The sequence below is a fragment of the Mauremys mutica genome, chromosome 2 (assembly GCF_020497125.1).
Source record: "Mauremys mutica isolate MM-2020 ecotype Southern chromosome 2, ASM2049712v1, whole genome shotgun sequence".
Taxonomy (NCBI): Eukaryota; Metazoa; Chordata; order Testudines; family Geoemydidae; genus Mauremys; species Mauremys mutica.
Genome location: NC_059073.1, coordinates 170046671 through 170066702, shown reverse-complemented (window position 1 = coordinate 170066702; position 20032 = coordinate 170046671). Strand labels below are relative to the sequence as shown.

Sequence of the window (20032 nt, the reverse complement as noted above, 5' to 3'; positions counted from 1 at the left end):
AGGGCTGCTTGGAGGGATGCCCGGGAAATTAACAACTTCTCCTACACTATAGCCGAAAACTCTGTTCGCGATTCCTGGGGAAGGAGGTCAGCGAACTTGGACAATGCTGAGCATGTGTTGTGTCCATACTGGCTCACTATAGCCTGTTGGTTGGCTATACTAATTGCAGACCCCCTGTTGAGTACACCTTTCTGCCAAATAGGTCCAACTTTGTGGCCTTCCTGTTTTTCAGTGTAGACCCTTGGAACCCCTGACGCTCCCTTTGGTTGGCTGCATCCACCACCAGAGAGTCTGGGGGAGGGTGGGCATACAGGTGCCCATGGCCCTTGGAGGGCACACAGTAGTGCCTCTCTGTCTTTTTGGCCATGGGGGCCAATGAAGCTGGCGTCTGCCACAAGGTGTAGGACGTATCAGCTATCATTTTTATCAACGGTAGGGCAACCCTAGATGGGCCCAAGGGGGCCAGGATGTCCACTACCAAATCCACATCACCTTGATCTCCTCCACTTGGATCGCCAGGCTCTGAGCTGCACGCTTAAGGAGCTACTGAAGCACCCGGTTGGCCTCTAAGGCCGGAGCCGCTGAAGTTCCTGCAACCGCCTCATCCGGAGAGGAAGAGGAGGAGATCATCTGCAAAGGGCCTTCCTCTGTACCCTCAGTCTCTGCAGGGGCCTGTGGCACATGGTACTTCGGTTGCGTGGCCGGTGTGGATGCGAGATGCGGCATTATGGCCGGTACCAGGGTCGACACCGAACGATGAGGCGCACTGTGCAGGGCCTGCGGTGGCAGGACCATGGTTCCAGCCAGTGCCGGTGTCTGGCTAGGGGGTGCTGGGCTTTGACGTGGCACACTCCTGTCTGACGGCGGTGCCGGTGGTTGAGGCATTTGCCTCACCGGGGCCACCAACTTTGAGACTGACGCGGGCCGTGCACCTGTCCCATCATCTGATGGTAAGCCCAGGGAGTCTAGAATGGCCACTGGAAGGGCTGTTGCCACTGCTGCTGCCACTGTACCGGGTAAGGTCGTTGGCTCGCCTGCGAAGCCGACTTCCTGCTCCTCGATCTACTGGATTGGTAGGATTCCGCCTCCGAGTCCGAGGTCTCCGAATAGGAGGATCGAGGGGGAGCAGTACCCATTGCTGCGGGAGGGCGGTACCGTGGGATGCTCTCTCTGTGCTGGTGCCGGCAGGGTGGGGACCGGGGCAACATCATGGTTGGCTTGCCCCTTGATTGGGCCAGGGGTCGGGCCATGTTCTGCAGCTCCTTCCACCAGTGCGGGGAGGCCGGTACCAGGGGGCTTAATAAGTCAGAGGCTGCCTTGAACGCCTCCAGCGTCGATGGAAGACACACATCCTCGTTGAGGTCCGGGGATCTCGACTGGTCCGGACTCGACCGCACCCCCAGTGGGGCGGGAGTCGACAGAACCATAGAAAGATGTGGTTGTGGCACAGCTTGTCCCACCGCACTCATGGATGCCGCCGGCCTTTTAAGATCCTGGTGGGGTGATTGGCCCCTCACCGGCCTTTTTTTCTTTGCAGGCACCGGAAATGGTGATCAGTGCTGCATGGAGGCAGATTTTCTATGTCCCAATTCTCCCCTGTGCCAGGACTTAGAAGTCTTAGACTGGGCCTCCTGACTTTTTAGTGGTGATGGAGTGCTGCACACCGAGGAAGAAGTGCTGTGCACCGGGTGAGGGCAGCTCGGGGTCTGAGTGTGGCCGTAAGGCTGCCTCCATCAGGAGCACTTTGAGTCTCTGCTCTCTGTCCTTAAGAGTCCTGGGACGGAATCCCCTGCAGATACTGCACTGATCTCTTTGGTGGCTCTCTCCAAGGCACTTTAAGCAGGAAGAGTGCGGGTCACTCTTAGGCATAAACTTCCTGCAGTACTTGCAGAGTTTAAACCCTGGGGACCTGGGCATGCCCCAGCAGGGCAACGAGTACGTTGGGGGAAAAAACCCCAAACTATCTAACACTAACTCTAAACTATGAGAGAGGAAACAACTATATACACTTACATGGGACACTGCTATGCTTGCTGTAAGAGCGAGCAAAAGTTCCAGCTAGCTGTCACTGGCGGTAGGAAGGAACTGAGGTGGTGTAGGGTTGGCGGGCCCCTATATAGGGTGCCATGGAGGCACCACTCCAGGGGCGCCAAGGCCGACCCTATGGACACTGCTAAGGGAAAATCTTCCAGCTGGTGTGCACGCGGCACGCACACATCTGCTTGGAATGGACATGAACAATCACTTGAAGAACAGCCTAGCTCCATCCTCTATGGAACCCCCCTTCAGGTAGTTGAAGGCTATCAAATCCCCCCTCACTCTTCTATTCTGCAGACTAAATAACCCCAGTTCTCTCAGCCTCTCCTCATTGCTCCTAATAATCAGTTAATGTCAAAGTGATGCATGCTATGATAATGTCACAGTTCCGGCTTTGGTATGGGTTATTTTGTCTGATAAAGTATTGGTGACAAAGGTAACAGTTGCTGACAGTTTTTGCAGTGTGAAAAGGGAATGTGTAATCTATTCCTTGTATATTATATTCTCTCCAACCACTAAATATCCATATATTCCAATGCCACCACTAAAAATGTGTGGGAGATGATCCTTCAAGGAAGCAACTGCGATCACTAGCACAGATGACCCTGGCATATGTGACACCATTCTGGACAGTGATCCATTATAAAAAACTGGGGCCCTGCTTCAACACATAATCTTTAACATATAAGTAGTTTCATTGAAGTTAAATGGGACTAAACAATGTTCGGCACACACTTGCACCATTTTGGTGGTCTGTGTGACACCTACTGTATTATGAAGTACAGGGAACGGCCCTGCAGCCTGTTCCAACAGCTTGATAATTGACCTACATGATGACTGGGAACTACATGCTCCTCTTTCTGAAGACTGCACAGGCATCTAGCTTTTCCACACACTTTAGGGATCTCTTGCCCATGCATTTCAGGTATTTTGTACTCTGAGACCTGGCAGTGAGGGAAGAAGCCACACAGACAGCATTTGCACCCCTTTACTTTTCAGGCCTTTGTCATGGTCTTGAAAGGAAGAGACAAAAGTGCTGCCAAGCAGTAACTGTATTTTAGGATTTAAAAAGTCCCCAAATCTCCTTCTGGTGTTTCTAATATAATCCAAACGTAAATAAACAGAATGAAGAAATTCAGAAGTAGTTTAGAGCCATTATTGTAGTCTGCATCTAAATAGCAATGGATGGCTAGAACTCTGTAGCGTTCCAGGGACGGGAGATCCTAGCCCTGATATGCAACCAAAGTTCTGCTCTACCTCCAATCAGCAATGAGAGAAGGAATATCTTTCAGTGCATATTGGTGAGCAAATAAGTTCATAAGAATAGGGAGAGGAAAAAAGAACTACAGGGTAGCTCATTTAATTTGGGGAAAGTGTATATAACAGGGCAGGTGAACCCAATATGTTACCATATAAAAGTCAAAAGCAGAAACCCTAACTTTGAGGAACTATAGAAGAAAGTCGAGAAAAGGACAAGGAATAAAATAACCAGTACAAACCTTTGATATGTACTAGATGCTTCTGAGCAAATCATACTCTCCTTTCTTCTTCCACATTCACACTGAAGATCAACCTGTTATGCCATGAAAGCAGTAAATCATTTTTTTCCTCTTTATTTGTAACAAATATATCAGAAACCTAGTCTTCCAAAACATTCTACTGACTTAAAAAAATACTGATCTTGAAAAATCATTTGTTTTTTTTACTAAAAATTCAATTGATTTTTGTAAATAGTTTATACGGTAGACATGAGCTAAAGAAAGAAAAGAAAGATTACTTACCTTCTGTAACTGGAGTTTTTCTTCAAGATGTTTGGACCCTATGTGTATTTCACTGTGGGTACACATGCACTCCATGTGACCAAGACTGAAGGTTCTTGCTAGTGGCATATGTTGGTCTGTGCCTGCGCTCTTGCTTGCCTCATGCTCTGACCCGAGGGCATAAGAGGTGGTACGGACCAACTGCCTCTCCACTTCCTTCTCTACCACATATAGTCTATGCCTTGAAGAAGAGGGGAAGGAGGATAGGTAATGGAATACAGAGAGGGAACACATATCACAAATAACTCTGGTTATAGACGATAGGTAACCATTCCTCCTTCTTTGAATGCTGGTCGCTATGTGTATTTCCCTGTGGGTGACTGACAAATAGTATTCAAGAAGAAGGGGTGTGAGAGATGGTATTGTGGTATTGAGGACTGAAGGACCATGGTCCTAAAGGATGCATCAGCTGAAGAGGTGTGCACCAGGGTGCAGACTCCTTTGATGGTATGAACAGAACTCCACGTGGCTGCTTTACATAAGTCAACAATGAAGCTACTGAAGCAGCATTTGGTCTGGTGGAGAGGGCCTTCACTCTGTGCAGTGGAGGAGTTTTCAACAACTGGCAACAGAGCAAGGTAAACCTCAATATCCACTTCATCTTTACAATGAGATTGCTTGCCTTCTCATGTGTTCTGCAATGCTAATAAAGAGCCTGGGTGACCTCCAAAAGGAGTTTGTTCTTTGAAGATAGAATACCAATGCCTGAGACACATCCAGGGAATGGAGTCTCTGTTCCGCATTGGTGGTATGAGGTTTAGGGTAAGTGTATGGACTGATGCATGTAAAAATTGGAGACTACTCTGGGGACAAATTTATGGAAACCTTATCTTTATGGAATATGGTCTAAGGTGGATTGGCTATTAGGGCCCCCAATTCGCTTACCTTTCTAGCTGAAGTGATGGCCACCAGAAAGGTTTGAGTAAATCTTTAAAAAAGCAACCAGTAACTGGATGCATGAAGATGGAACAGTTGTTGATCAGAGGATGGCAGGCACTGATCACTGCCAAATAAACGCATAGCAAGCTAATGGAAAGCTAGAGGATTTCAAGGTCAGTAGACAGTCCAAAATAGTAGCAATATTAATTTCCCCTCAGACATATGGTAATGTAGGACCCAACCACAGAATCTTTTCCACTTAGCGAAGAAACACTTGCTGGTGGACTCTTTCCAGCAGTTACTAAGAATGACTAACAGCTGCCAAACATTTCTACTCTAGGTTTGATGCCTATCCAAATACTGTGCTGTGAGGTGAAGCCGGTCCTGGATTTGGATGTCTGAGCCTGCTCTTGTCCTGTATCAGGATATCTCGGAAGGATTGAATGCTGACTGGCGGATGGGATGACAGCCGAAGAATGGGAAACCAAAATTGTCTTGGCCACCTGGTAGTGATAAGAATGACTGCCACATCCTCCCAGATCTTCCTGAGAATTTGAAGTAGGAGTGGGATGCGTACAGCAGACTGCCTGACCATGGGATTAGAAGGGCATCATCTCTGGAATTCTGTTCCTCTGCCCCCTTGTGCAGCGCATTGTTTGTTGTCTGCAACACAAATAGGTCTAGAAATGGGGATCCCCATTGTTGGAATATGTCTCCTACCACTAAGTCATGAATCTTCCAATTGCATTCTGTCGAAAAGTGACAGCTAAGGCTTTCTATTACAGTACTGTGTATTACAAAGAAGTGTACTGCTGACAGCATAATTTGATGATGAATACACCAATAATTGGTGGACCATCTCTATACAAAGGGGTGTAGATCTTGCTTCCCCCACCCTTTGCTTGTTCATATGCTTCCCCCACCCTTTGCTTGTTGCCCAACATTACCTGAACATGTTGGGAGTGGATAAATGGTAAGAACCATATGCAGACCTCCTGAACTGCTTTCAGTTCCAGTAGATTTATATCAGAGGGGCAGCTGTGCTAGCCCTGGTCTACACTGGGAGAGAGGGGGGGAAGATTGATCTAAATTATGCAACTTCAGCTACATAGCTGAAGTCGACGTACTTAGATCGACTTACCGTGGTGAAGACACCACGGTGAGTCAACTGCTGCAGCTCCCCCATCGACTTTGCCTGCACCTCTTGCGGAATGGGAGAGGGCTTGGGGGTCCATTTATCGCATTTAGACTAGACACGATAAATCGATCCCCGCTGGATCGCTCGCTGGCCACCAATCCGGCGGGTAGTGTAGATGTACCCTTAGTCTGTATCCACAAAAACAAGGAGTCCGATGACACATTAAAGATTAAACAGATTTATATGCATCCTCGACTCAGGACGGGTCAATGTTCCTTGTACTGTGTGTTTGTTCAGATGAGTACCCCAGTCTTTGAAATAGGCATCTGCCACCAGTGTCTTCTGAGGAGTGGGGGAACTCCTATACACAGCTGTTCTTTGTCCTGCCACCAAGCTACAGAGTCATGTACACTGTGAAAGATCATAACAAACCTTGTCCAGGCAGTGCTTACTTGACACGTAAACTGTCTGAAGCCAGGCTTGTAGGCAGCAGAGTTGTAATCTTACAAATGGGGTCCTAAGTGCAAGATGCCATGTGACCCAGGAGGATGAGGCATGTCTGAACCGATGTCAGTGGACTCTTTCTGAGCTGATTAATCAGAATGTTCATGAACCTGTCCATGGGGAGATAAATTCTGGCTCTGCGTGAGTCTAGAGTTCCTCTGATGAAATCTATGGTCTGTGTTGGAGTTAACGTGGACTTTTCTACATTTATGCAGATCCTTAGAGATGTTCAGAGAGTGAGTAAGGATGAGATTGATGAGGGTGCCTTCCGACAAGACTTTCCCATAAGAAATATACGGATATGGGCTATTGAGTTCTGCTACTACTGAACATGGATATGGACGGAAGCTTGCTGATACTTCTGGAAGCACTTTTATGAATACTCAGGGTGTTGTTGCTAATTCAAAGGGAAGCGCCCTGTACTGAGAGTGGTTTGTACCTACCACTCAGGAACCTCCTGTGGGACAGAAAGATATCTATGTGGAAATAGGCACCTTGATGTCAAGAGTTGTGAATCATTTTTTTTCTGTTCAGATAGGATTATTGATGCCAGAGTGACCATTCTGAATCTTAATTTTCAAACAAAGAAACTGAGGTGATGGAGGTCTAACATGGGTCTCCATCCTCCTGTTTTCTTGGGGATCATTAAATATTTGGAATAAAAACTGTTTCCCTGGTGCTGAGCTGGCACCTGCTCTATGGATCCTTGATGAAGTAGAGAGTGTACTTCCTGTAAGAGTGTTCCTTCATGAGAGTGGTCCCTGAAAAGGGCGAGGAAGGGGATTTTGGAGGGGGAGGGGAAAGGAACCATTGTGCAATCAAAGCAGATGACATAGAAGACCCTTCCATCTGCTATGATTGCTATATATGGAAAAATTGGGCCAGCTAGCCACCAAATCGAATTTCAGGGGTAGGAGAACATGGCCTCTGGGTGAGTTGGCTGCTCTTGGAGGTCCTGTCAAAAGTATTTCTTGCCTGATAGTTGAGGATGGAAAGAGTATGGAAGGAGCAGCATCTGCTTGGGTCTTCGCACACTCTGCCTCTTTTGTGGCAGTTTGTACCCTTTCCAGTGTAGAAGGGCTGAGCTGGTGGTCTAGGTTTGTAGGATTATTTGCTATATTTCCTTCTAAGAACTGGTCTATATAAATCCAGGGAGCAGAGTGTCACCTTCAAGTCTTTTAATGGGGGTAATGACTCATCAGTCTTTTGGCTGAATACGCTGTCTCCTTCAACTGTAAGTACTCCACAGTGACCAGGACTTCTCTGGGGAATCCTGAGGCATGAAGCCAGTTTTATCCTCACACCACAATGTTGGTAGCCATTGATCTAGAAGCTGTATCAGCCATGTCTACCGCTGCCAGGAGGGATGATAGAGCCACCAATCTACCTTATTCAATAAAGGGCCTGGAATTCCCTCCCCAACAAAGGCAGAGCACTTGTCTCTAAACTCCTAAAACTTGGAATAGTCGGCAAAATGATACTTTTCCAGAAGCACTTGGATACTGGCTTTGTGGAACTGCAAGCTTGTTGATATAAATTCCCTCCTGCCCAGAAGGTCCAGACATTTCACCTCCTTTTCTGAAGGGCAGATCTGCTTTACTGTTGTCTACTCCTTTGTGTGGCAGCTTGCACCACAAGCAGTTCGAGGCATGATGGAGTAGGGGAAAAAAAACCCTCTGCTTCCTTAGATGGGACAAATATCTTTTCTCTGACCTCTTACATGTAGGTGCACATATAGTTGGAGTATGCCTCACCATCTTGGCTGTCTCTAGGAAAGACTTGTTCACTGGGTGCACCATCTTACTCCATCCAACACTTTGGAGAATATCCAGCAGTTTGTGGGATAACTCCTGGACCTCCTCCTGAGGGAATCATCTCAGCCACCCTTAATAGACTCCTGGAACCGTCTGTGGTCATCTGATGGAGACGACAATGACACAGCAACCACTTTGTTAGGGGAGGAAGATGATATACCCGATGGGATGGGTGGTACCACAAGATCCAGTTCTTCTCCCCCTTCTTCTATGGGTTCTAGAAGGAGCTCGGGATGGTATCTTGTGAAAGGGGGGATGATGTGATTCTCTGTGTGACTGCACTCGCTCTGGATAATGGGTATATGGGTTCCATGGTTCCCACTATGGACAGTGATATGGGTCCATCATGGGTTGTCAACATCTCCCTGTTGAGAACCAGTGCTGAAATGATCGGAGAATGTGGACTGGACTAGATAGTGATATCCTCGGTATCTTCTCTCCAGATGGAGGATGATGGTATTTGTCTCCTCATACTTGAGCTCGTGTAGGAAGTCTTTTGGAAGTCTTAGATTCCAAATGCAAACATGACAGTACCATCAGTGCATGTGGCTCTTAGACTTATTTGGTAGTGGAGGTCGAGACTCATGGCATTTCTCTTTGCTCAGCACTGATGGCAAAGTGGTAATGGCTGGAGAAGTGTTAGTCTTCTGAGCCTCAGAATAAGTACTGTGGGTCTTTGGAACCAGAGTGTGATGATTCAAATGACAATTGGGGAGGGGACTTAGAAGAGTTTTCTCTCGAGCACAGAGATTGCTTCTCTTGAGTGGAGGAGTCCTTAACTGTATTCCTATTCACCCAGGTATCAAAAATGATGGTAACTGGGGACATGCTTCTCAATACCTTCGACCAATATATGGGAGAGCTGCCTGGCCTGCATCAGACTGAGGTTTCATTGCCTGCTCCATAAAATGTATTCTGAGCCTAAAGTCCTGCACCTGACAGGTCCAGCTAGGAAAGGAGTAGCAGATACTGCACCTGGTAGAGAGATGTACTTCTCCCAGGAGCACAGACACTTCTGATGATTGTTACTGAGTGGGAAGGCTCATGGGCAGGAGAGGCAGTTTTTGAATCCCAGTACTTCCGACATAGCTCAATCTTCATGCTGGGAAGATGGTGGAAAGATAGGGTTGGGGAAAATACTCGAAAAGGGAAAAAAGCCTCCCCAGTCCCTAGCTAATTATACTAAAATAATACACTAAGAAAAAATATTTTAGAACTATTTACAGATAAAGTTGAAGGAAGAACATTGAGGACACTAGAGTGTTCCATCTCAGACCACGCAGCTGTAAGAAGGCGGTGGTTGGCTGCATTGTCTCTTACAACCCACAGTACAAGAAGGATGTGGAAAAATTGGAGAGTCCAGCGGAGGGCAATAAAAATGATTAGGGGGCTTGAGCACATGACTTATGAGGAGAGGCTGAGGGAACTGGGATTATTTAGTCTGCAGAAGAGAATGATGGGGGATTTGATAGCTGCTTTCAACTACCTGAAAGGGGGTTCCAAAGAGGATGGATCTAGACTGTTTTCAGTGGTACCAGATGACAGAACAAGGAGTAATGGTCTCAAGTTGCAGTGGGGGAGGTTTGGGTTGGATATTAGGAAAAACTTTTTCACTAGGAGAGTAGTGAAGCACTGGAATGGGTTACCTAGGGAGGTGGTGGAATCTCCTTCCTTAGAAGGTTTTTGAGATCAGGCTTGACAAAGCCCTGGCTGGGATGATTTAGTTGGGGATTGGTCCTGCTTTGAGCAGGGGGTTGGACTAGATGACCTCCTGAGGTCCCTTCCAACCTTGATATTCTATGATTCTAACCTAGGTTCAGAGCATGAGGAGAACAAGAGTGCAGCTATGGACCATGGACACTAGTAGCAAGATCTTCCAATCTCAGGCTCATCAAACACATGTACTCACAGTGGAATACACATAAGGAATAGCACTCGAAGAACCACCATTTTCATTGGGAGATTTGGGTGGTTATTTTGTTCACATCTACTATAGTGAAATATATATATTTTGATTTTCCCTGCTTCTGAGCAAAGATCAGATGTGTGTGTGTGTGTGTGTGTGTGTGTTAGTGTTAGGAGTCTATTCTATGTGGTTGCCCCCAGCAGGCTGCTCTATGTTATGTCATTAGCTTAAGTTCACTATGATTTTGCATCAATCGAGGACAAATTCAACTCTCCTCTGCCACATCTCCTTACCCATGCCAAACCCCCACAAGCAATAGACAGCTAGCTTATGCAGGAGCAAAAAGTGAAAGGATCACATCTGAGGATCTGGGACAAATATTTTAACAGACAGAAATCTGGCAGGTACTTTTGCTCAAACTACTAGCCATTCTACTAGTGGAAATTCTGAAAAACAAAACCATGAAATACATAATGCTTTATGACATATTAATATACCAAAACTTGTATACTGATAGTATGCATTATCTTGAAAGTTTCTATGTCAGTATTTTAATTTTTTTTTTATAATCGTTCATTGACTGAAACCTCTTAATTCACAGACAGACAAATTGTACACTATGTTCTGTGTTCCAGAGCCATCACCTTTGTGTTGCAAGAAGTTGTAGGACAGGGTAAAGATGGATGGCATGGAGCCATACAGGGATGATTACAGTATAGTCTCAGATGAGTACATGGCTGTTTGCACTCTTCATCTATGAGACACACCCCTTTGTGACAAATCCTTTTACATTTGTGCATTCCACATTTTAACATTTGATTGCAGCGAAGACCACAAGAGATGTCAGTGAGATGACAGGGAATATTGTTCCGCAGCTGAAAAGGAAAAAGACGTTATAACTAACAGTGAATGTGTTATTGTAAAGATACTTTTAATCATGTTTATATTTTAATATAGCATAGTTTTTTAGAAGAAAATTATCTGTGGTTTTGCATTAAGCACTTTGCAATCTATTTTAAGCCCAAACCTGAGTATATATGTCATGTCATACTTGAAAATACAGCATCAAGTCTGTACACGTGGTCTAAAGAAAGCAAAACTGCATCTGATCATTTTAAACTGCATGAAACAGTGTACTTACAAACACTATCAGCATAGTCTCTGTGGGTATCAATTTTGTGGCTACTTGGGGAGTAGTCTTAGAAAAGTAAATATTAAGTGCTTACTCTAAGTTACAAAGTAACGTGTAGTTTAGCAAGAACAGCCCACATAAAGCTATCGCTCATTTGTAATTAAAAATGTCATTTGTAATTTGCTCAATAGCAGCCACACTTACTTCATGTTTGCCCATACACCATTTTTGAGTGAGGTATGTACAGGGTGGGCACTTCTCTTCACTATGGCAGGTATGGTACACTGCAGGCATAGGAATACAAAAATCAGGAAACAATTCTTAAATACTTTTGTTCACTCAGACATTTTAGGTATATTACAGAGCCTTTTATATTCTAATTTATTCTTTCTGAATTTATGTTTGTGTGGTATTCTATAATGTTTAAATTCTTTAAAATCAGGATGACATGTTAGCTGCATAGACATTCCTCCCTTCTTGGAGTTCCTGCGCTGAATGGTAGACATTTTGAGTATTAGCTTTAAGAGCAGTGGTTTTCAACCATTGGTCCACAGTCCCTGAAGGGGTCCGCAGACTATATCTAAGATTTCCAAAGGGTCTCCAAATGAAAAAAGGTTGAAAACTACTGTTCTAGAGCATGGCACAAGAAAGCATTTGTCAGTGATTTGATCAATTTGTTCTGTACTATGCTTTGTATCAATAACATTTTCTACAGATATGGCTAAAAAATTCTTCAAAAAATACTTTGGATGGTGTATGAAACCTCATTTTTCCTGGAAAAAAAGTACCATTATATTCATGGAAAGGAAAGATTTAAATGTACCTAATCTGGTTTATCTTTTGAACAGCTGTTATAAACAGATAGTTAAGGGTTAATGTCTCTTTTACCTGTAAAGGGTTAAGAAGCTCAGTAAACCTGGCTGACACCTGACCAGAGGACCAATAAGGGGGCAAGATACTTTCAAATCTTGGTGGAGGGAAGTCTTTTGTTTGTGCTCTTTGTTTGGGGGTTGTTCGTTCTCGGGACTGAGAGGGACCAGACATCAATCCAGGCTCTCCAAATCTTTCTGAATCAGTCTCTCATGTTTCAAACTTGTAAGTAATAGCCAGGCAAGGCGTGTTAGTCTTATTTTTGTTTTCTCACTTGTAAATGTTCCTTTTTGCTGAGAGGATTTTACCTCTGTTTGCTGTAACTTTGAACCTAAGGCTAGAGGGGGGTTCCTCTGGGCTATCTGAATCTGATTACCCTGTAAAATATTTTCCATCCTGATTTTACAGAGATGATTTTTACCCTTCTTTTTCTTTAATTAAAAGTTTTCTTTTTAAGAACCTGATTGATTTTTTTCCCCTTGTGTTAAGATCCAAGGGGATTGGATCTGGACTCACCAGGAATTGGTGGGAGAAGGGAGGGGGGATGGTTAATTTCTCCTTGTGTTAAGATCCAAGGGGTTGGATCGGTGTCACCAGGGACTTGGTGGAAAAGCCTCAAGGCTATCCAGGGAGGGGAAAGTTTTGGGGGGAAAGGGAGTGTGCCAGACACTAGAATTCTGGCTGGTGGCAGTGTTACCGGATCTAAGCTTGTAATTAAGCTTAGAGGTGTCCATGCAGGTCCCCACATCTGTACCCTAAAGTTCAGAGTGGGGGAGGAACCTTGACAACAGCAAACAATAAATCTGAGAACACAGAAAAATTTAGACCCTAGACAATTTAAAAAAGTTATGTGGGCAAACCTATGACTTACCTGGATGATCACATTCATGTGGTCTGGTACATGAGTTTTTACATTCTGGTGGCTGAGTACCACAAGGAACAGGAGGATAAATTACCGACTCACCACAGTAACAAGTTAGTTCATCAAAACCTGACAAAGCAAAACAAACCAAACAACTAATAAATAGAGTTGAAAAAATATTACCTTGGTTAAAAAAAAATCCAGCTTAAGAAAGTTAAAAGAGCAATAAAAAAAATAAGAAATTATTTAACAAATGGGAAAAAAAAGAGAAAAACAGTAATTAATACAAATCAGTTAAAAATATAGGCAATTGATATTAGAAGTTAAAGGTATGTATGGCCAATATGATTAAAATCAGTAAGAAAGGTTTTCAAAAAAAAAATCAGGAACAAAACACATTTCAGCAAGAATATAGATCCATTACTAGATGAAGATAAAACTGAATAAGGAGGTACACAATACAAACGTGTTCAATAAATATTTCTGTTCTGTATTTGGAGTCAAACTGGATAATGTATTTATATTATATAATGATGAAATCCTTTTTAATCCAACAGTAACTAAAGAGCATGTTATACAGCAGCTACTAAAGTTAAAGATTTTTAAAATGGCAGGTCTTTTAAATTAGCGGAACTTTAAGTACTGTACTCATGTTAAGACCTAAGGCAAACAGGAGAGGCTAAGGGGAGTTTAAGTAGCAGCTGCAGAACCTCCAATTTGATTTGACTTAGTGAGTTGCATGTTTGATATGTTTGTCTCTCTCAGTGCCATGTGACTGGGGATCTGGGCCTTTTGTTCAGGCTAGGTTATTGAAGTCTGAGCTGTTAATCCTTCCCTGTTAACAAGGAGCCACACTATATACCTAGTGTAGCAAGTCAAACTAGTTGCAAAACCAACTCCTGAGTGAGGAAACAACACATGCTAATGGGAGTCTGAGTGAGTGTAAGAGTTTTTTCTCCAAGTACAGTTCTACATAAGCAACAATACTGACCAATGATGGAACAGTTATTATGACACAGCCCTTACAGGCCACATTATGTTTCCTGCCTGTCGACAGAAGAGGCTCTCTGTGCATAAAGTTCAAGTTGATGGCTGCATTACAGAAAAATATTTGTCATCTTGGTGTGTAGCTAATAACCCGCTGTACTATGAGAGTTGCCTTACCAAGTGTGGGGTCAGTCTAATGAGACAATTCAATTAACAGTAGAATACCACGGGAGGAAAAAAATCACTGTTATAGTGGTAATGAGAGTGGCCCATTTCAAACAGTTGACAAGAAGATGTGAACAACAGTAGGGGGAAATTAGGTTTTGTAATGACCCATCCACTCCCAGTCTTTATTCACAGGGCTTTGTAGCGGAGCCCGGAGCTGGAGCGTGGAGCAGTAGGTTTTTACCCGGAGCTGGAGCGGAGCAATTAAAAAATCTGATTGCTCCAAATCACTGTTTATTCAGGCCTAATTTGATGGTGTCTAGTTTCCAAATTAATTCCAGTTCTTCAGTTTCACATTGGAGTCTGTTTTTGAAGTTTTTTGGTTGAAGAATTGCCACTTTTACATCTGTTATTGAATGACCTGGGAGACTGAAGTGCTCTCCTACTGGTTTTTGAATGTTATAATTCCTGATGTCAGATTTGTGTCCATTTATTCTTTCGTGTAGAGACTATCCGGGTGGCCAATGTACATGGCATGCTGGCACATGATGGCATATATCACATTGGTAGATGTGCAGGTAAATGAGCCCCTGATGGTGTGGCTGATGGGGTTAGGTCCTATGATGGTGTCCCTTGAATAGATATGCTGAAAGAGTTGAAGAAGTAGAAGTCACCTACTACAAGACAGGCTCAACAAAGAAAGTAACAGAATGCCACTAGCCATCACCTACAACCCTCAACTAAAACCTCTCCAGCGCATCACCAAGGATCTACAACCTATCCTGAAGGAAGATCCCTCACTCTCTCAGACCTTGGGAGATACACCAGTCTCCGCTTAAAGACAACCCACCAACCAGAAGCAAATACTCACCAGCAACTACACACCACACAAGAAAAAATACTAACCCAGGAACCAAACCCTGAAACAAACCCCTGCAATAACTCTGTCCGCATATCTATTCAAAGGACACCATCATAGGGCCTAACCACATCAACCACACCATCAGCAAGATGTCAAGCAAAGAAAGAAGCAAGGGAGATTCTATACAGACAGAAGCTAAGAGACATTCTCTCCTGCTTCTGACTCTGTAGAAAGTCTCGTGCTGCTTTTCCCCTTGCTTAGAAAACTGATATCAAATTACTCTGACAAGATCTTAAACAAGACTACAATTCTGGTTGATGCAAGATCATCAAGTACATTCAATATACAGATTGTGGCTGTGACCAGAAGGGAATGAAGGGGATGCAGGAGAGAGACTGAGGGGAATCCAGAGAAATGCACAAAGGGACCTTTATAACTGGAGTTCTTTGAGATGCACGGTCCCTATCTGTATTCCACTGTAGGTATACATGTGCTCCGTGTGCCTGAGACCAGAGAGTTCTTGCAAGCAGTCTCTGTTGGTCCATGCCCAAGCCAGTGCTATCCTTGTGCTCAGTACTGAGGGCATAAAGAATGAGGCAGGGCAAACCAACTGGCTCTTCCATTCCATTGTCTATGGCAAAGCCAGTCATGATCTGAAGCAGAGAAGGAGAGTGGATAGTGGAATACAGATAGGGACCACATACCTTGAATAACTCGAGTTACTTCCCTTTCTTCTTCGAGTGCATATTCTACTGTAAGTGACTGATAAAATAGTACCTAGAGAGGAGGAGGGTACAAGGATGTATGTAGAACCACTGCCACAAAGCATGGGTCAGCGGAGCAGTATTGGACCAAGGCATAATGTCCCATGAATGTGTAGATGGAACTCCATGTAACTGCACTGCAAATATCAAGCAGGGATACCTCCTGAAGTGATGCCACTGATGCCCCTTATGCACCCTTGTAGAGTGAGCCCATATGGTGGAGAGAGTTGTGTCAACTATAGAGTACGATACAGTCAGAGACCCACTTAGAGATTCTCTGGGAGGATGCAGCTTGTCCTTGAACTCGTTCCACTATGGCAACCAACAGTCTAGGAGTAGGTCTACATTGCAATTAAACACCGACAGCTGGCCCCGTCAACTCACTTGGGCTCACTAGGCTCAGGCTATGGGACTGTCTAATTGCAGTGTAGATGTTTGGGCTCGAGCTTGAGCCCTGGAACTCACCCGCTTCACAGGGTCCCAGAGCCAGGGCTCCAGCCCAAGCCCAAACATCTACACCACAAATTAAATAACACTATAGCTGAGTCAGTTGACAATGGCCAACCACAAGTGTTTAATTGCAGCATAGACATACCCTAGGAGGCTTTCTGTTTGGTTTTGTTTTCAGCAGGTAAAAATCGCACATCAAGGAAATGAAGAATCCTCTCCTTGTCAGGAAAACAAACCACTCCCCTACCCCCCAAAACACACAGGTAGGTGAACTAGCCAATTTAGGTGAAATTCCAAAAGTGAATTTTGAGTGTAGGTCATAGCAAAACTTTGTCCTTATGAAACATTACATACGGAGGATCAGTTGTCAGTGCCATGAGTTCACTTACCCTTCTGGCCAAGGTGATAGCAATGAGGAATGCTACCTTCATCAAGAGCTAAAACATGGAACACATAGCTAGTTGTTCAAAGGGTGACTTACTGAGTGCCAAAAGTACTAAGTTAAGGTCACACTGAAGGTTTTGTTTGTTTACTGGTGGAAAGGTTCTCATCGGGCCTTTCAAGAATTTGGTTACTGGCTGGGTAAAGATCAAGTGACTTTCTGATGACAGATGACACATGCTGATTGCCAGTGAATTAAGGGAAATTTGCAGTGAATTAAGGGAAAGAACTGATGCCTTCACAGTAAGTCTAAAACAGCGAGACTATTTGCTGTCTCTGAAGATATATGCTTTTGCTGGGCCCAGATAGAGAAATGTTTCCACTTAGCTAGGTAGCATTTTCTGGTGGAGTCCTTTCTGCTATTATTAAGAATGGATGCATGGTTTCACAGCAGGTACTTTCTAGGCTTGACAGCCATCCAAATGCTAAGCCATGAGATGAAGTGCTTTGGGGTTGGGATGGTAGACCCTATCATTCTCCTGAGTCAGAAGATTTGGAAAGGATTGCATGCTGATTGTTGGATGGGATGACATCTGTAGGAGGCTTAGAAACCAGAACAGTCTGGGCTGTTTGGGAGTGATGACTTATGCTTTGTCTTGATAAATCTTCTATAGAACTTGAGGTGGTATCATGATGGGAGGGGTAGGCATAGCTCAAGTAATCTGACCAGGTCAGAAGGAGAATATTGCTTCTGGAGTGCATTTCTTGAGCTCCCCTGGAGAAGTACATGTTGCATTTCCTGTTCGCCTGCCCCAAATGGGGGTTCCCCACTGAGAGAAAATGCTATTCACTACTGACTAAGGCTGTCTGCCAATTAATTCTGCATTTCTGGAGAGTACACTGCCAATAGGGTAATATGATTTTTGATCTACCAGTTCCATAAGGTAACAGCTTCTACACACAGGGGGATGGATCTCACTCACCCCTGTTTATGTAGAATACAGTTATGCTGTTCAACATTATGAGTACCTGGTGAAACTGGATGAATGGTAGAAAGGCTTCAAAAACTTCCTGGACTGCCCAGAAGTCCACAAGACTGATGTGCATTCTGGGCTCTCGAGGCATCCAAGTCCCTGCACCATCTCACTACACGTGAGCTCCCCAGCCTATCATGGAGGCATCTGTAATGATCATCTTGTCAGGTGTGGGGCTAGGAAAGGAATACATACACACACTTGTTCAGGATTTTTCCACCAAGTTAGTGAGGTCCTCACCCTGGTAGAAAGTTTCACTATGGTGTTCATGCTATGACTGATTGGTTTATATACTGTTTGGAACTAAGTGTGCAGGAAATGGAAGTGGAGTCTGGTAAACAGTGTGACATAAGTCCATGATGCATCCTGGGAGAGAAAGGAAAGTCTGAAATTATGTTCAAGAGGTGCACATTACCTGGTCTATCACGTTACTCATGGTGTGAAATCTATCCATCGGGAGATAAACTCTCACCCTGACTGAGTCGAAGATTGCTCCTATAAATTCTGAGGTCTTAGTTGGAATCAGGGTAGATTTTCCATGTTCACACAGATTCCTAGGGATGAGAGAAGGTGAAGCAGAGATGATGTTGATGTGAGGGCTCTCTCATGTGTCCTTTCAATAAGATGCAAATAGTCTAAATATAGGAAAATGGTGAAGCTGCTGCATCTGAACTATGCTGCTACTACTAGAAACACTTTGATGAAGATGCTGGGTGTGGTTGCTAGGCCAAATGGGCTCACCCTGTATTGGTACTGGTCAGGATCCACCATAAACCTGACAGAAATCTTGTGTGGAAGGGGTCAATGTTCGCATGAAATTATGCATCTTTCATATTGAAAACTGTGCTCCTTTTGAGGGATGCCAGTGTAACCATATGGAATTTTAGTTTGCAAATAAAAAAAGAGACCCTGAGTTGGTGCAGAGGAAGAATGAGTCTCCACCCTCCCTTCTCTTTGGGAACTAGGAAATATTTCTAAGGAGGGATTCTACTTCTGGGCAAAGGATCTCCTCATGAGAATGGTCTCAAAGAAGGATGGGAAGGGAGTTTTGGAGGGGGCAGGAAGAAAAAAACTTATTGGTGTAGCCGGAATGTATGATATTCAGCACCAAGCTTGTCCATTGTTATTGCACTCCAGTTGTGGAAAACAAGCCACCCAAGCATATGTGAGGATTGAGTGGAGATGGTATCAACAGTATCTTATTTCTGGGGAATAAGGTTGGATTGATGTGAAGGATGTGTAGGATGTAGGTATCGAGAATTTTGCACACTCTGCCTTTCACAAAGAGGTTCACAGAATCACTGATGGCAAAATGGTTGAGGCACAGCTCTTGTTTTGCCAGGATGTTTGTGGATCTTTAGGGCAGGCGTATATATACCCAGAAAATGAAGGGTTGCCCTGAAGTCCTATAGTGAGTGCAAAGACTCCTCAGTCTTTTTGTTGAAAAGGTTGGTCTTGAAGGGCAAGTGCTTCATTGTGATATAGTTTCTCCGCAAATGCAGTTCTGGGCACCAACTTGCCTTCATCAATAAGGACCTGAAATTGAGCCATGTCTTGCTGGGGAAATTTGTCCTTAAAATCCAAGAACTTTCAATAATTCAGAAAATCATACTTGGCCAACAGCACCAGATAGCCTCCAATTCAGAATATTGAACTAGATTATGTAAAAACCTTCCTTCTCAGCAGGTCCAGTCACTTGGCCTCCTAATTTCAGAGTGGGTGTCTAGATCTTTCTGTGACAATCTGAACAAGTAGGGAGTTTGGTGCAAGGTGGGCAAATGGAATCTCTGCTCCCTTAGCTGGGACAAAGTAGTGCTTCCTAGCCCTCTTGGGGGTAGAGGTGCACATTGCAAATATATGCTGGACATATCTGGCTTCACTCACCAGTACTATTTGGCTGGACCCTGTGTGACGCAGGATGTCCAGGAGCTTGAGTTGTGTGTCCTTCTCCAGGAACATCTGGAGCTCCTCTGCCACCCTATGAAGCAGCTCTCAAAATTGCTTATTGTAACCTGGAGGGAATGGTGAAGCTGGGATGACTGCCTCATCGGGAGAAGAGGAGGATAACCTTGCCAGTACTGGTAGAACTAGTGGATCCAGCTCATGGGGATCAAGTCAAAGTTCTAATTACTCTCTTGTGGTAGGAGAGTGACTCCCTGTTAGATTTCTCTGATCTGTGGAATCATGCTTATGGGTCCCATGGGCTGCACTAGGGCCAGTAAGAGGGACTGAAGGTGGGCTGAGGATGTCCCCATGCTTGCATGAATTATGCAAGCAGCTATGTATACTGATCCCTTAGAGACGGCAGACCTGGTATTTCTGGGAATGTTCAGTGGATAAGGGGTGACTGGAGTGCATCTATTGTTAACCTGCAAAGCAAAGTAAGGGCTAACATTGCTCAGAGAAGAGAGTTTGGGTTGCTAACAA

The 20032-nt window shown here is 44.3% G+C and overlaps 1 protein-coding gene across 3 annotated transcripts in view; it reads right to left on the bottom strand.

The window, feature by feature from the left end:
• NFX1 (nuclear transcription factor, X-box binding 1) overlaps positions 1-20032 on the bottom strand; it is a 188244-nt gene that overhangs the window by 52770 nt on the left and 115442 nt on the right. For all 3 annotated transcript variants that reach the window (XM_045006791.1, XM_045006792.1, XR_006577166.1), the window contains exons 14-17: positions 12972-13091; positions 11435-11514; positions 10743-10973; positions 3537-3610 (exon numbers count right to left, since the gene is read on the bottom strand). In XM_045006791.1, coding sequence (XP_044862726.1) covers positions 3537-3610; positions 10743-10973; positions 11435-11514; positions 12972-13091 — 505 coding nt within the window. The remainder of the gene's footprint in view (positions 1-3536; positions 3611-10742; positions 10974-11434; positions 11515-12971; positions 13092-20032) is intronic.